At 46.5% G+C, this 14,278-nt stretch overlaps 1 protein-coding gene and 1 pseudogene across 1 annotated transcript in view; one reads left to right on the plus strand and one right to left on the minus strand.

The window, feature by feature from the left end:
- The window catches only part of ZNF367 (zinc finger protein 367), a 30,320-nt gene extending 19,783 nt beyond the window's left edge, over positions 1 to 10,537 (minus strand). Inside the window, exon 1 of the mRNA XM_032164606.2 lies at positions 9,739 to 10,537. Coding sequence (XP_032020497.1) covers positions 9,739 to 10,149 — 411 coding nt within the window. The 5' untranslated portion in view covers positions 10,150 to 10,537. The remainder of the gene's footprint in view (positions 1 to 9,738) is intronic.
- LOC116475286 (ribosome biogenesis protein NSA2 homolog) lies at positions 1,377 to 2,035 on the plus strand (annotated as a pseudogene).
- Positions 10,538 to 14,278: the final 3,741 nt, after the last annotated feature.

Here is a 14,278-nt window from a genome sequence, read left to right on the forward strand (position 1 = left end):
TGGCCTAATAGATCAAGTTTTCTTTAGAGGTGATAAAAATGTTTTGGAACTTGTATAACATTATGAATGTACTAAATGTCACTAGATTATACACTTTAAAATGATTAATTTAATGTTATGTAATTTTACATTGATGAAAAACCTAAAGAAATCTGAATATGCTATGGTCTTCAGTTAATACTAGTGCATCAATATTGGTTCATCAGTTTCTAACAAATGTACCACACTAGTGTAAGATGTTAACAGGGAAGCTGGGTGTGCAGTTTATGGGAACTCTCTGTACTACCTTCACAGCTTTTCTATGCAGCTAAAACTAATATAAAATAAACATTTACTTGAAAGCAACTTTGTTTCCCAGTTAAGTGAACTTTCACACATACAAGTTACATGAAAAAGAATCATAAAAGGATCACATACAACTACATCTAAAATGAAGATGCTTTTAGGGCTTTCAGTATCAAAACTCAAAGCCTTCCAAAAGCTTAAACATCAGCCTGAAACCTTGAAGGATAGTAATAAGCTACAGCAAAATTCCCTTCAATCAAATTTTCACATTGAAAGGAAAGTTCAATCCCTACATGGATGAGTTATCTTCTAGGATAAATCATGTTTTAAGAAAATCCTTAGATATTAAAATCTATATTTAGCACAACTTAATGACCTAATTTCAGTCTTATACCATGAATATTCAAATTAGTTGTACACTTACTACTTTTATTCTAAAAGTCTACAGAAAGTTTTCAAAAGATTTAATGAAGTCTTTACCTATTTTTCCTTTAGTCTTTAGATACAGGCAGCGTACTAAACAGGAACACCTAAAAATTATTAATAACTGAAGAAATATTTTGTTGGTAAATTCTCATTAGCCATTACAGTTAACTTTTTTAATGATTAAGACAGTCGGGGCCGGGCGCGGTGGCTCATGCCTGTAATCCCAGCACTTTGGGAGACTGAGGCAGGCGGATCACAAGGTCAAGAGATCGAGACCATCCTGGCTAACATGGTGAAACCCCGTCTGTACTAAAAAAATACAAAAAATTAGCCAGGTGTGGTGGCGGGCACCTGTAGTCCCAGCTACTCGGGAGGCTGAGGCAGGAGACTGGCATGAACCCGGGAGGTGAAGCTTGCAGTGAGCCGAGATCGCACCACTGCACTCCAGCCTGGGTGACAGAGCTAGACTCCGTCTCAAAAAAAAAAAAAAAAGAACGTGGGGGTCAGGCACAGTGGCTCACATCTGTAATCCCAGCACTTTGGGAGTCTGAGGTGATAGGGTCGCTTGAGGCCGGAAGTTAGAGACCAACCTGGGCAACATAGCAAGACCCCATCTCTATTATTAAATAAATAAATAGCTTTCCTGTCCCGGCCTGCGTGGCGTGGGCTTGTGGGTCTTTGAGACCCGAAAATTGAGAGCGTTTTCGCACCCCAGGGGCTGCTCCTGGCAACTCTGTGGCTGTCACCATGCCACAGAACGAATATATTGAATTACACCGTAAATGCTATGGATACCATTTGGATTATCATGAGAAAAAGAGAAGGAAAAGTCGAGAGGCTCATGAACGTTCAAAGAAGGCAAAGAAAATGATTGGTCTGAAGGCTAAGCTTTACCATAAACAGCGACGTGCTGAGAAAATACAAATGAAAAAGACTATCAAAGATGCATGAAGAGAGAAACACCAAACAAAAGAATAATGAAAAGACTCCACAGGGAGCAGTACCTGCCTATCTGCTGGACAGAGAGGGACAATCTCGAGCTAAAGTACTTTCCAATATGATTAAACAGAAACGAAAAGAGAAGGTGAGAAAATGAGAAGTCCCTCTGCCTAAAGTAGGTGCCCAGGGAGAAAGAGAAGTATTAAAAGTTATTCGAACAGGAAAGAGAAAGAAGGCATGGAAGAGGATGGTTACTAAAGTGTGCTTTGTTGGAGATGGTTTTACAAGAAAACCACCTAAATATGAAAGATTCATCGGGCCAATGAGACGGGGTTTCACCGTGTTAACCAGGATAGTCTCGATCTCTGTGATCCGCCCGCCTTAGCCTCCCAAAGTGCTGGAATTACAGGCATGAGCCACCGCGCCCGGCCAACGTGAGTAATTTTTAATAGATTAAAATATTGGCAAATGGCCTGTTTCTGTAAATAAAGTTTTAATGGAACACTAAATAAATAAATAAATAAATAAATAAATAAATATTGGACACAGGAAGGGGAACATCACACACCGGGCCTGTCGCGGGGTAGGGGGAGCAGGGAGGGATAGCATTAGGAGATATACCTAATGTAAATGATGAGTTAATGGGTGCAGCACACCAACATGGCACATGTATACATATGTAACAAACCTGCACGTTGTGCGCATGTACCCTAGAACTTAAAGTATAATAAATAAATAAATAATAAATATTTTTTAAAAAATAGAATGTGGGAAGGCTACATATCCAAAAGAAATGAAAACAGAATCTCAAAGAGATATTTGCACATCTGTGTTCACTGCAGCATTATTCACAATGGATAGCAACCCAAATGTCCACTGACTGATGAATGAATAAATAGTGCTATATATACAGTCTAGCCTAAGCAAACTCAGTGTGTTAGTAACAATAGAGTACTACTCAGCCTTCAGAAAGATGGAAATCCTGCCATATGCCATAACATGGATGAACCTTTAGGAAATTATGCTAAGTAAAACAAACCAGTGACAAAAAGGCAAATACTGCATAATTTTACCTATACGAGGTATCTGAGGTCATCAAACTCTTAGAAGAGTGGTGGTTGCCAGGGACTGGAGGGGCGGCGGGGGGAAGGCAAGTTCAGTGAGTATAGAGTTTGTTTTACAAGATGAATAAATTCTAGGAATTTGTTGCACAACCGTTTACACATAGTCAACACTACTGTACTATATACTTAAAAATGGCTAAGGTAGTAAATATTATGGGGTTTTTGCCACAATTTTTAACATGTGAGAAGGCACTGTGGCAGATATTATTGCAAAAAGATTCACTGCCCCTTTCACTGTGGGTCCAGAGTGCAACTTAGCCACATGACTTGCTTTGGCCAATAAAATGTGAGTGAAAATAGCATGTGTAGTTTGGATGTTTGTCCCCTCCAAATCTCATGTTGAAATTTGATCCCCAGTATTGGAGGCGGAGCCCAGTGGAACGTGTCTGGGTCATAAAGACAGATCCCTCATGAACATCTAGATGCTGTCCTCGCTCATATTGTTACCATGAGATCTGACTGTAAAAAAAAGCCTGTCACTTCCTCCCCTCCCTCTTGTTCCCTCTCTCACCATGTGAAACCTGCTCCCCTTTGCCTTCTGCCATGATTTGAAGCTCCCTGAGGTCCCTCACCAGAAGCAGATTCTGGTGCCATGCTTCTGGTACAGCCTGCAGAACTACAAGCCAAATAAACCTGTTTTGCTCATAAATGACCCACCTTCAGGTATTCTTTTATAGCAATGCAAAATGGACTAATACAACATATGGTTCTACCATCTCTGTTTTCTCTCTGCTTTGAGACCCATCTGTCCCAGCTTGGAGAGATTCCTTCAGGATCCTAGAATGAACAGAATGTGGTGCACACCAGTGGTCAACCCTCCCAGGACACATAACATGAGCCATGTTGAGGCTGAGATTGCCATCTTGAAGTTGCATTCTGCAGCCTGCTTTTTAGCCTGAGCTAACTGACTCAGTGGGTTAGTAACAAATATCTGTTGATGAAACAAAAAGCTCATCAACCTTACATAATTACTCAAGAAATTCCCATGCATAACGAAGCAGGAATTAGCAAGATCCTAAATGGACCATGACTTATTAAAGTACAAATTAACAAATCAACTTGTGGCCATGATTGGTGGTCATCAAATTCTTTCATCTTCTTTACTCCTTGGCTGTGATCCTCAGTAGCCACATATAGCTCAAGTCTTGCTTGCTAAAATTATTAACCCAGAGTCAGAAGGAGCTACACAGGAATGAAATCTTTATTGCCATCATTTATTAAGCCACAATAATTTCATGGATTATTGCTGGTTATGGTCATATCATGAATAATTGTTTTAATAAGTACAAAATAAATATAAAAGAATATGGCATCTGTGATCAATAAAAATAGCAGCTGATTCTGTTAAGAAAGAAATAGAACATGAAATCTAGTCAATTAAAAACCACAGGCCAGGCACGGTGGTTCATGTCTGTAATCCCAGCACTTTGGGAGGTCGAGGCAGATGGATCACGAGGTCAGGAGATCGAGACCATCCTGGCCAACATGGTGAAACCCTGTCTCTACTAAAAATACAAAAAATTAGCTGGCTGTAGTGGCGTGTCTGTAATTCCAATGAGAAACAACGAGAAAACCATGTTTCTAGGCATCTTCAGACAATTATAGAGTGTTACACTCAGCAGCCAAGTGCACCTGGAGGCTAAGGACAAATCTTGTCAACACTGTTGACGATTCACAACACAAAATTATTAAATTGCCAAAAACTTTTGCATAACTTAATAATTATAATTTTAAAAACAATCTGCATACCCCTAGAAGCTGGATTAGTGATTTTGAAAGTGTTTAGTCATGTGATAACTAAAAAACCTAAAAGTCCTTGACACATTTTTATAAGTAGAATTCAAATAAAGGGCACAAGCACAACCTAGAAGGAAAACAAAAATAGATCTCAGAGGGAGGCGTGTGAACCTTTTCACATTCAGATTTAGATACAAACTTCCCATGACTTGTATACATGCTTCCTAACTTGTAACTTCCTACTTCCTATCCTGACCTATCTTCACAACTTCTCAAGTTTTAATTCCAGTTTACTGAATTGAGTGCACTCTTATAAAGCATCTCAACTGAGACATAGATAAGCAATACATAGTATGTATTTCTTTTTTCTTTTTTTTTCTTTGAGACAGAATCTCGCCTAGTTGCCCAGGCTGGAGTGCAGTGGCGCAATCTCAGCTCATTGCAACCTCCGCCTCCCGGGTTCAGGTGATTCTCATGCCTCAGCCTCCCAAGTAGCCGGGACTATAGGTGTGCACCACCACGCCCGGCTAATTTTTTTGTATTTTTAGTAGAGACAGGGTTTCACCATGTTGGCCAGGCTGGTCTCAAACTCCTGGCCTCAAGTGATCCATCCACCCTGGCCTCTCAAAGTGCTGGGATTACAGGCATGAGCCAGCATGCCCAGCCAATAATATGTATTTCTTATGTCTACTTATATCAGCTTAATATTTAAAAAACAAAAATAAACCCCTGAAGTCCATTTACATGTGATAGTCCCAGGAGCAGTATAGTATAGGGACTAAGAACAGGGACTCTAGAAGGTTCCGATCAGTTCTGCCACTTACCATACAATCTTAACTAGACTTTGTCTTGGGGACTCTAATTTCTCATTCCTCATCAGGTAAACAGGATAAAATGAATTAAAGAATTCAGAATGCTCAACAGAGCCCAGCAGTTTGCTGCTAACATTATGAAATGCTTACTCTGTGTCAGGCAATAATTAGTGCCTACTATGTTAACATGATGTTAGGTTTAACATGGTGCTCAAACATTACTATTCATAAATAGTATGAATTTATGTATTATGTATAAAGTATTTAAAAATCAGGTATTCGAAACAGTATGTACAGTCTAGGTTTTGAAGTGTTCAGGTGACACAGAAAAGGGAAGCAGGATAGGCAGCCGGTAGATCCTGCAGGGTGAATAGTATCTGAGAAGTCAGACCCCACCAGCCCCAGTGAAGAAGTAACTTCAAATGCAGTCTGAGTAGAGAGCACAGGGACAAGGTGGGGAGCCTTGGAACAACCTGTGGCAGAAGGCAGTTAGACCTGCTTTCTTCCCTCTCAGAATTCTACAATCCAGAAGAAGATAATATATAATTATATGCCAACAGTGCTACGCAATCGTGTGATGAGCAGCCAAAATAAGCTGGTAGGTGTTCCCACAGGCGAGGGAGGCAGTGTTGGGCAGGAACAAACAAAAGAGCAAGCTGACACAGGGTGTGCAGGACTCAGACGCTGACACCTCCCCTGGGAGCAGTGACAAAGAATAGACAGTAAATGAACGCAAATGTTGTTCTCAAACCCACAGCTGTTAGTGCCTCTATGTGGCATATTGGGAGCATGTTATTGGCACTGGCTATATTACAAACTTGTCTCCTATCTTCCCCAAAAATGGGCAGACTCAGCACAATTCCCCGATGATGCACATGGAGATAAAGAACTACAAGTACTTTAAAGAAGCAAAACAGTAAAACAGGCTGGGACTCTCTATCTTTGTAGTTCAGTGTATTGACCACAAATCAAACTAAGCAACTTCCTTATTTTTTTCTTTTTCTTTCTTGCCCCCACAAAGCTTAGTCTAGCAACTTTCTTAAATAAAGGTATATTCCAGACCCTTCTGTCTTACGGTGGGAAAGCTAAATAAATGAATTTTTGGAGCTGCATGTGGATTGCTTCATCAACAGAAAGACATATTCAAATCAATTTACTAAATAATTTATGAAAGTTACAAGAGGAAAAACTTACATGAGAAAGGAAAAAAACAGAAATATAAAACAGCCATTTCATTTTTACATGTTTTTTACAACTGCTGGTATACTTTACCTCTGAAAAGAGGTGTACAGCATGGAAATACAATTCAAACCCATGCATCTCGTTAGCAATTTTTTTTTTTTTTTTTTTTTTTTTAAGACGGAGTCTCACTGTGGCCAGTCTCGAGTGCAGTGGCGGGATCTCGGCTCACTGCAACCTCCACCTCCAGGGTTCAAGTGATTCTCCTGCCTTAGCCTCCCGAGTAGCTGGGACTACAGGCATGTGCCACCACACCCAGCTAATTTTTGTATTTTTAGTAGAGACAGGGTTTCACCATGTTGGCCAGGATGGTCTTGATCTCTTGACCTCGTGACCAGCTGGCCCTGGCCTCAGCCTCCCAAAGTGCTGGGATTACAGGCGTGAGCCTCCGCGCCTGGCCACAGTTAGCAATTTTTATAAAATGTCTGGGTAAAGATAAGTCTGTTTTAGGCCAAAAACAACATACCTATAGATTTCATCTATATAACAATCTTCTTGGGTGATCCAGAAATAGATTAATCTATAAGAATAAAACCATAAAGGCAAAATCTTACACGAGAACTTATGAATGTATGCCTTTATATTGTTCAACTACATAATCTAATTTAGTGTTTTTTTAAAAAGACTAAAACTTATAAATGGTTAACACAAAAACATCTAGGATACCCATCCAAATTTTTTTTTTTTTTTCCCTGAGACAGAGTCTTGCTCTGTTGCCCAGGCTGGAGTGCAGTGGTACGAACTCAGCTCGCTGCAAGCTCCGCCTCCCAGGTTCACGCCATTCTCCTGCCTCAGCCTCCCGAGTAGCTGGGACTACAGGCGCCAGCCACCACCCCTGGTCAATTTTTTTTTTTTGTATTTTTAGTAGAGACAGAGTTTCACCATGTTAGCCAGGATGGTCTCTGTCTCCCGACCTTGTGATCCATCTGCCTCGGTCTCCCAAAGTGCTTGGGTTACAGGCGTGAGCCACTGCGCCCAGTGGATACCCATCCATCTTACATCTCACTAGGGGCTACCTAGAGGCAGCCCAACAGCAACTGTAGCCTTTAGTAATACTCAGCAATACTATCAACGCTTCTATCGTTAGTTTCTTCATTTTTTTTTTTTTTTCGAGACGGAGTCTCACTTTGTCCCCCAGGCTGGAGTGCAATGGTGCAATCTCGGCTCACTGCAACCGCCGCCTCCCAAGTTCTAGCAATTCTCTTGCCTCAGCCTGCCGAGTAGCTGGGATTACGGGCGCCCGCCACCACGTCCGGCTAATTTTTATATTTTTAGGAGAGACAGGGTTTCACCATGTTGGTCAGGCTGGTCTCGAACTCCTGGACCTCAGGTGATACACCCGCCTCAGCCTCCCAAAGTGCTACGATTACAGGCATGAGCCACTGCACCTGGCAAGTTTCTTCAATTTTTGTTAAAGAGTTGAGGTCTTGCTTTGTCACCCAGGCTGAAGTGCAGTGGTACTATCATGTCTCACTGTAGCCTCAAACTCCTGGTCTCAAGTGATCCTCCTGCTTCAGCCTCCCATGTAGCTGGGAATATAGGTGCAGGCCGCCAGATGGGGTCTCACTATGTTGCCCAGGCTGGTCTTGAACTCCTGGTCTCAAGTGATTCTCCAGCCTCAGCCTCCTGAAGGGATTATAGGCATGAGCCACCTCACCAGGCTCTGTTATGTTTTTGTTTTTTGTTTTTTTTTTGAGACGGATTCTCGCTCTTTTGCACAGGCTGGAGTGCAGTGGCCTGATCTCAGCTCCCTGCAAGCTCCGCCTCCCGGGTTCACGCCATTCTCCTGCCTCAGCCTCCCGAGTGGCTGGGACTACAGGCGCCCGCCACCAAGACTGGCTAATTTTTTGTATTTTTAGTAGAAACAGGGTTTCACCGTGTTAGCCAGGATGGTCTTGATCTCCTGACCTCGTGATCCGCCCGCCTCTGCCTCGCAAAGTTCTGGGATTACAGGTGTGAGCCACCGCACCCGGCCCAGGTTCTATTCTTTTAAATGTTTACTGAGGTGCAGTTTCAAGAGCTGAAGTGTATAAAAACCTATAGTTTTATAACTTTATCGTTATTTAATAATAACGCCACATAAAATGTATCAATTTCCTCAAAACCCAAACAATGTAGTTTCAACATCCTTGTGACTGCATGTAAAACGATCAAACTCGTTTCAACTTATACATTATGTGCTGGCACAGATGCAGTTATGCACTATGTGATTTACTTGTTATCTCTTGCAAATGGCTTCTTATACAGCCACTTAACAAATGGAACCTGGATATTACCCTTCTGTTAGCACCATTCATTCATTACACAAATATTTTTTGAGCACCTTTATTGAGCATTTACAGAATGTAAGGTAGTAAAGTCATATAGTCTTCCAGATAGAAATACTCCTGGCTCACCTGGAGCTTACAGTCTACAGAGTTCAGTATAAATCAGCAGAAAGTCACCCCAAACACATGCAGGACAAAACCTCGACCTAGTCCCCGCTCTTCCACTACTGAGCTGTGCGATCGTGGGGAGGTCGCCTCACTAATCACTGTAAGCCCCAGCTGCCTGATCTGTAAAATAGGTTTGAACCAGTGGTAACAACCTTCCCAGCTTTAAGCAGTCGGAGACTGCAAGCAATTTTAGCGTCCCATTCCACTATGTGCTCTCAACACCTAGAAAGTAGTATGCTGGATAAATGAAAGGCAGCGAAGGCACAACTTCAGCCGCAGAACAGGCCCAGAAGTCCTTTCTTGCTCTTCGGCTGTCTCTGCAGGGCATCTTTTAACAGGGCCAGGGCGATCTGCAGTAACGGAGCAGACACTGTGCACTCCCTTCCCTCTCGCACTCGGTGGAACAACTCCAGGCCCTCATCCCTTTCCTCTCGGAACTGAGGACTCAGCAGCCCGCCGGGAGGATGGCAGTGGCCGTTGACCCGGCCTCCCCAGCGACCCCGGGCCGCGCTCCCGCCCACTGCACCTGCCGCAAGAACCGTCTCCCGCGCCGCTCCCGCCTGTCACGTGACAGCCCCCCCCCACTGGGGCCGGTTTTTGGCGCGCGGCAGTGACGTCAGCATCCTGTCAGCCGCAGCCCCTGCCGTGGCCGGATCGACCTCGCGTTTTCAACTCCGCCCCGCCCGCCGCGCCGTTAACGGGCCCCGGCTGCCCCGCGTCCCGCCCGCCCGCGCCGCTCACCTTGAGGTGGCCGCTGTCTGGGCTGCTCGCTTCCTCCTCGTCCTCACCTCCCGAGGCAGCGGCGGAGGCCGAGGCGGCGGGCGGGGGCGCGCCCCGGCCACGAAGCCCCGAGTGCTCGGCGGCTGCGGCGGCAGGCAGGGCGGCCGAGGCGGCGGCCCCCGCGGCCCCGGGGCTGAGCGTCACGTTGTGTGCGTTCTCGCCCCAGCGCCACGGGTACACCATGAAGTCGCTGAAGCCGGGGCTGGTGGGGATGAGCGGCGGCGGCGGCTCCGGCTCCCCTCCACCGCCGCACGTTGGCTTGATCGGGGTCGTCCTGATGACCGACACCAGCACCCGCTTCGGGGAGTCGTGGCAGAAGATGACGGGCGGCGGCGGGTTCTCCGCCATGGGTGCCTCGACGCCCCGGATCATCGCCCGGCCCGACCCGCAGCTCCGGCGGCCCCGGGCCGCACTCTTGAGCACCGCTCTGCCCCTCGCTCGCTCTGCTCCGAGTCGCCGGCTCAGTCCTGCCGGCTCATGGCAGACGGACGTTTCCCGGAATCCTGCGCAGCAGCCACCTAACGAGTTGAGCGGACGGCACCGGCCGGCAGGGCTGGACCCCAGCCCCAGGTCAAGCGCGCCCTCCGCTCTTTGTACTCCGCAGCGCAGGCTGCAGCGGTGGGAAGCAGCGGGCGGCCCGGCCCTTGCGGTGACAGGAAAGCAGGACGCGCGGCGCTGAGCCCCCAAAAATAACAACCTGCCGCCGCGGTGCCTGCCCCGGCTTTTCCCGCGTTACATTTCGCGCCTGGGCGGAACCAGTCACCGCGAGGCCGCTGCCCGCTGGCCGCACCGGCGAGTGACAGGCGGCGCGAGCCAATGGCAAGGCCTGGCCTTCTTTCCAGCCGGCCGGGGCGGGGCCGGGTCTGCGCGCGGGTCCTTCCCACCTCGCCATTGGCCGCCGCTCTTATATTTTTTTCTATCTGGAGGGCCAACAGCGTTCGAAACTCCAGTGGAGCGCGCGGCGTCTTCACTCGCCCGGACACACCCGCCTGCTGCCCCGCCCAGCTGTCCCTCCGCGTGGTTCGTCCGGGCCAGGGAATCGGGGGTGGCGGGGAGGGCGGCAAGAGGGCGGCTGATTGGACAGCGGCGGGGCGGGGTCGGGGGGTGATCGTTGGGCGGTGGAGGCGCGCGCCCCGCTCGGCCCCGCCCGCCGTTGGTTGTTGGGCCGCGGTTCCCGCGCGCAGGGAGTTTAAAGGGCTGGGGCCCCGCCACCCGCCCCGCCCTCGGTCCCACCACCCGCCCGGCGGCTGAAGTCTCTGCTGCCCGAGGTCCTGGTGGGCACCTGGCGTGCCTGGTTTCTTAATCGAGTTCCGCACGCGCTGTGAACCAGCCCTGTCAGCACCGCCCTGACTCCCCTGGGCCGATTGTGGGTCTCCGGTTCCCCATCTGTGGAAAGGGGAGAGAGTTCAGGAAGTAGCCTCCGAAGTCCCTGCGGGCCGCTCGCGGCGCGGAGGCCACAAGCGCCGGGCGAGTGTCCACTCTGACCGTGGACTGATGCCCCGAAATTGCCTCGGGGATCCCCGCACCCCGACGACCCCGCTCTACCGAGCGGCTGCTCCGGGGGTCGGGGCAGCGCCCCACTCTGCTCGGCCCCCACCTGCCGCGTCCTCGTACTCGCGCCGGGACGCGCGGAGCCCAACGTCCTCTGCCCGCCCCGCCCCAGCCCCGCCTGGCGGGCGCCGACCGCGGCCCGGGTGGGGCTCGCAGGCCACAGAGGAAGGACCGGGCGGAGGGGGTGCCCAGCTTCTTACCCGCTAGATGTGGCCTGGGGAGCTGCCTTTTGTTCTTGGGAATACAGATTCCCAGGCGCCGCCTGACTCGCGGTAGGGGCTCAATAAATGTTGAATGGATGAATGAATATCCGTTGGTTAAGGGTTAGAATTGGTAGCTAAGTTAGAACACGACTGCATACTAACAGATAACTAAGCTGAATAGCTTTTCTGTCTGTGAAAGACACACAAATGCACAGCTATGCCTAAATTAAGCCACAATTGTTCAAAAACAAAGGAAACTGTGTACTGATATGAACAATTTCAAAAATGTATTTTTATTTTAAAAGGCAAAACAAGCAATAGTGTGATTTTATGTAAAATTGTTAAAGTGGGAAAAATGTACGTTTTTACTTTTAGAAGTACGTAAAATATCTGGCAAGATGGAAAAGAAACATGGATCATGGAGGGAAATTATGTGGCTGGGAACAGAAGTGAAAAGATTTCAAGAAATACAACATATAACTCTTTGTATCTTTTGAACTTTGAACCAAGTGAGAGTATCCTTTTAAGAAATGAAACAGTGTATAGCCTCCATTTTCTGGAGACCTACTACAAAAATAGCATATATGTACTGATACACAATAATACATACGGATGTTTCACAGTTCACTCAATAATTGGGTAAAGAAGATATTTTTCCCATTTTATAAATGAGAAAAGTTGAGGCTTGTACAAGATTACATAATAAATCCTTTGGAAGAATAAGTCTGTACTGCCTGTGGATTATATCTCAGTGTCTGCTGAGCAAAAGGAGGAAAAGGCTGAAAAATGGGACTCACACATTTCTCGGTTCCGTTTCTCATATTCCAAAACTTTCAGGTTTTAGGGGCAAATTTCATATTGTAATGGTTGATCTAGAAAGCTGAAAGTTCAGCCCTACTTTCACCTAGTTTAGTAAACATTCATTTTGTTTTTACAGTTTAATACCAAAAAACATTTTTCTGAATCAGTTGGAAGGGAAATGTTATCCATCTATTTTATACTTGACAAGTAATGTAAAGAAAAAAGTGATCTGTCCATCATGGATACTCGAATTAGGGGTTGAGCAAAATCCAACAGATTAATCACCAACAAATAGTTACTGTTTAACATTCAGAGCATGCCCCAGAGGGCAAGATGAATCATCCAGCACAGGATGCTGACTTTCTGCTTCTAAAAATTGCCCTTCATCAACAGTAACCTGGCAACGCCACTTGCTCTCTTCCCCAAGAGAATGAAAGACATGCCAGGAATGTGTGAACTGGGCAGAGGGTGATTCCACGAGCAAAGCTGAGGTCATACCAGATCTTTACTTGTTTGGCTCCATTTTCATGCAATGAGGAAGCTGTCTGAAGTGTGTGGATCATATTCCTGATGTCTTTGTTCTGTCTCGGATATTAACAGCCCATAATGTCAGAGGCCTGTGAACTAGAGCAACTCCATCTTAAACAGGAGCTGGGTAAAATGAGGCTGAAACCTACTGGGCTGCATTCTCAGACGATTAAGGCATTCTAAGTCACAGCATTAGATAGGAGGTCAGCACAAAATACAGGTCATAAACACCTTGCTGATAAAACAGGTTGCAGTAAAGGACCCGGCCAAAACTCACCAAAACCAAAATGGCCATGAGAGTGACCTGTGGTCATCCTCACTGCTACACTCCCACCAACACCGTGACAGTTTACAATGCCATGGCAACGTCAGAAAGTTACCCTATATGGTCTAAAAAGGGGAAGCATGAATAATCCACCCCTTGATTAGCATATCATCAAAATAACCATAAAAATGGGCAACCAGCAGCCCTCAGGGCTGCTCTGCCTGTGGCCTGAATTCTTTTTTCTGTGAAATCCAAGAACCCTCTCTTGGGGTCTGGATCAGGACCCCTTTCCGGTAACAACAATACATACTAACTCTGAAAATACTGAAACCTATCTCAGGATACTTACTATATTACTAAAGTAGTCTTTTCACCTCTTGAAAATATAGGCCCCTTTGGCCGGGCACGGTGGCTGACACCTATAATCTCAGCACTTTGGGAGGCCGAGGCAGGCAGATCATGAGGTCAGGAGATCGAGACCATCCTGGCTAACAGGGTGAAACCCCATCTCTACTTAAAATACAAAAAATTAGCCGGGCGTAGTGGTGGGCGCCTGTAGTCCCAGCTACTCGGGAGGTGAGGCAGGAGAATGGCGTGAACCCAGAAGGTGGAGGTTGCAGTGAGTGGAGATCACGCCACTGTACTCCAGCCTGGGCGACAGAGCGAGACTCTATCTCAAAAAAAAAAAAATATATATATATATATATATATATATATCCCTTCTGATAAAGATATAAACCTCAAACCCCCTTTTAAAAAAATGTATCTTAAAGTTTCAAGATAAAATTGAAGTAAGACAAAGCAGCAGTTATTAAAGTCTATGTAAAACATAGCAGGCCAGGGGTGGTGGCTCATGCCTGTAATCCCAGCACTTTGGGAGGCCACCGCAGATGGATCAGCTGAGGTCAGGAGATCAAGACCATCCTGGCCAACATGGTGAAACCCCGCCTCTGCTAAAAATCCAAGCTGGGCATGGTGGCATGCGCCTGTGGTCACAGCTACTGGGGAGGCTGAGGCAGGAGAATCGTTTGAACCCAGGAGGTGGAGGTTGCAGTAAGCTGAGATTGTGCCACTGAATTCCAGCCAGGGTGACAGAGTGAGACTCCATCTCAAAATAACAACAACAACAACAAAAGATAGCAAGGTTTTTTGT

This window comes from Hylobates moloch, unplaced genomic scaffold (genome assembly GCF_009828535.3).
Source record: "Hylobates moloch isolate HMO894 unplaced genomic scaffold, HMol_V3 SCAFFOLD_10, whole genome shotgun sequence".
NCBI classification, from domain to species: domain Eukaryota; kingdom Metazoa; phylum Chordata; class Mammalia; order Primates; family Hylobatidae; genus Hylobates; species Hylobates moloch.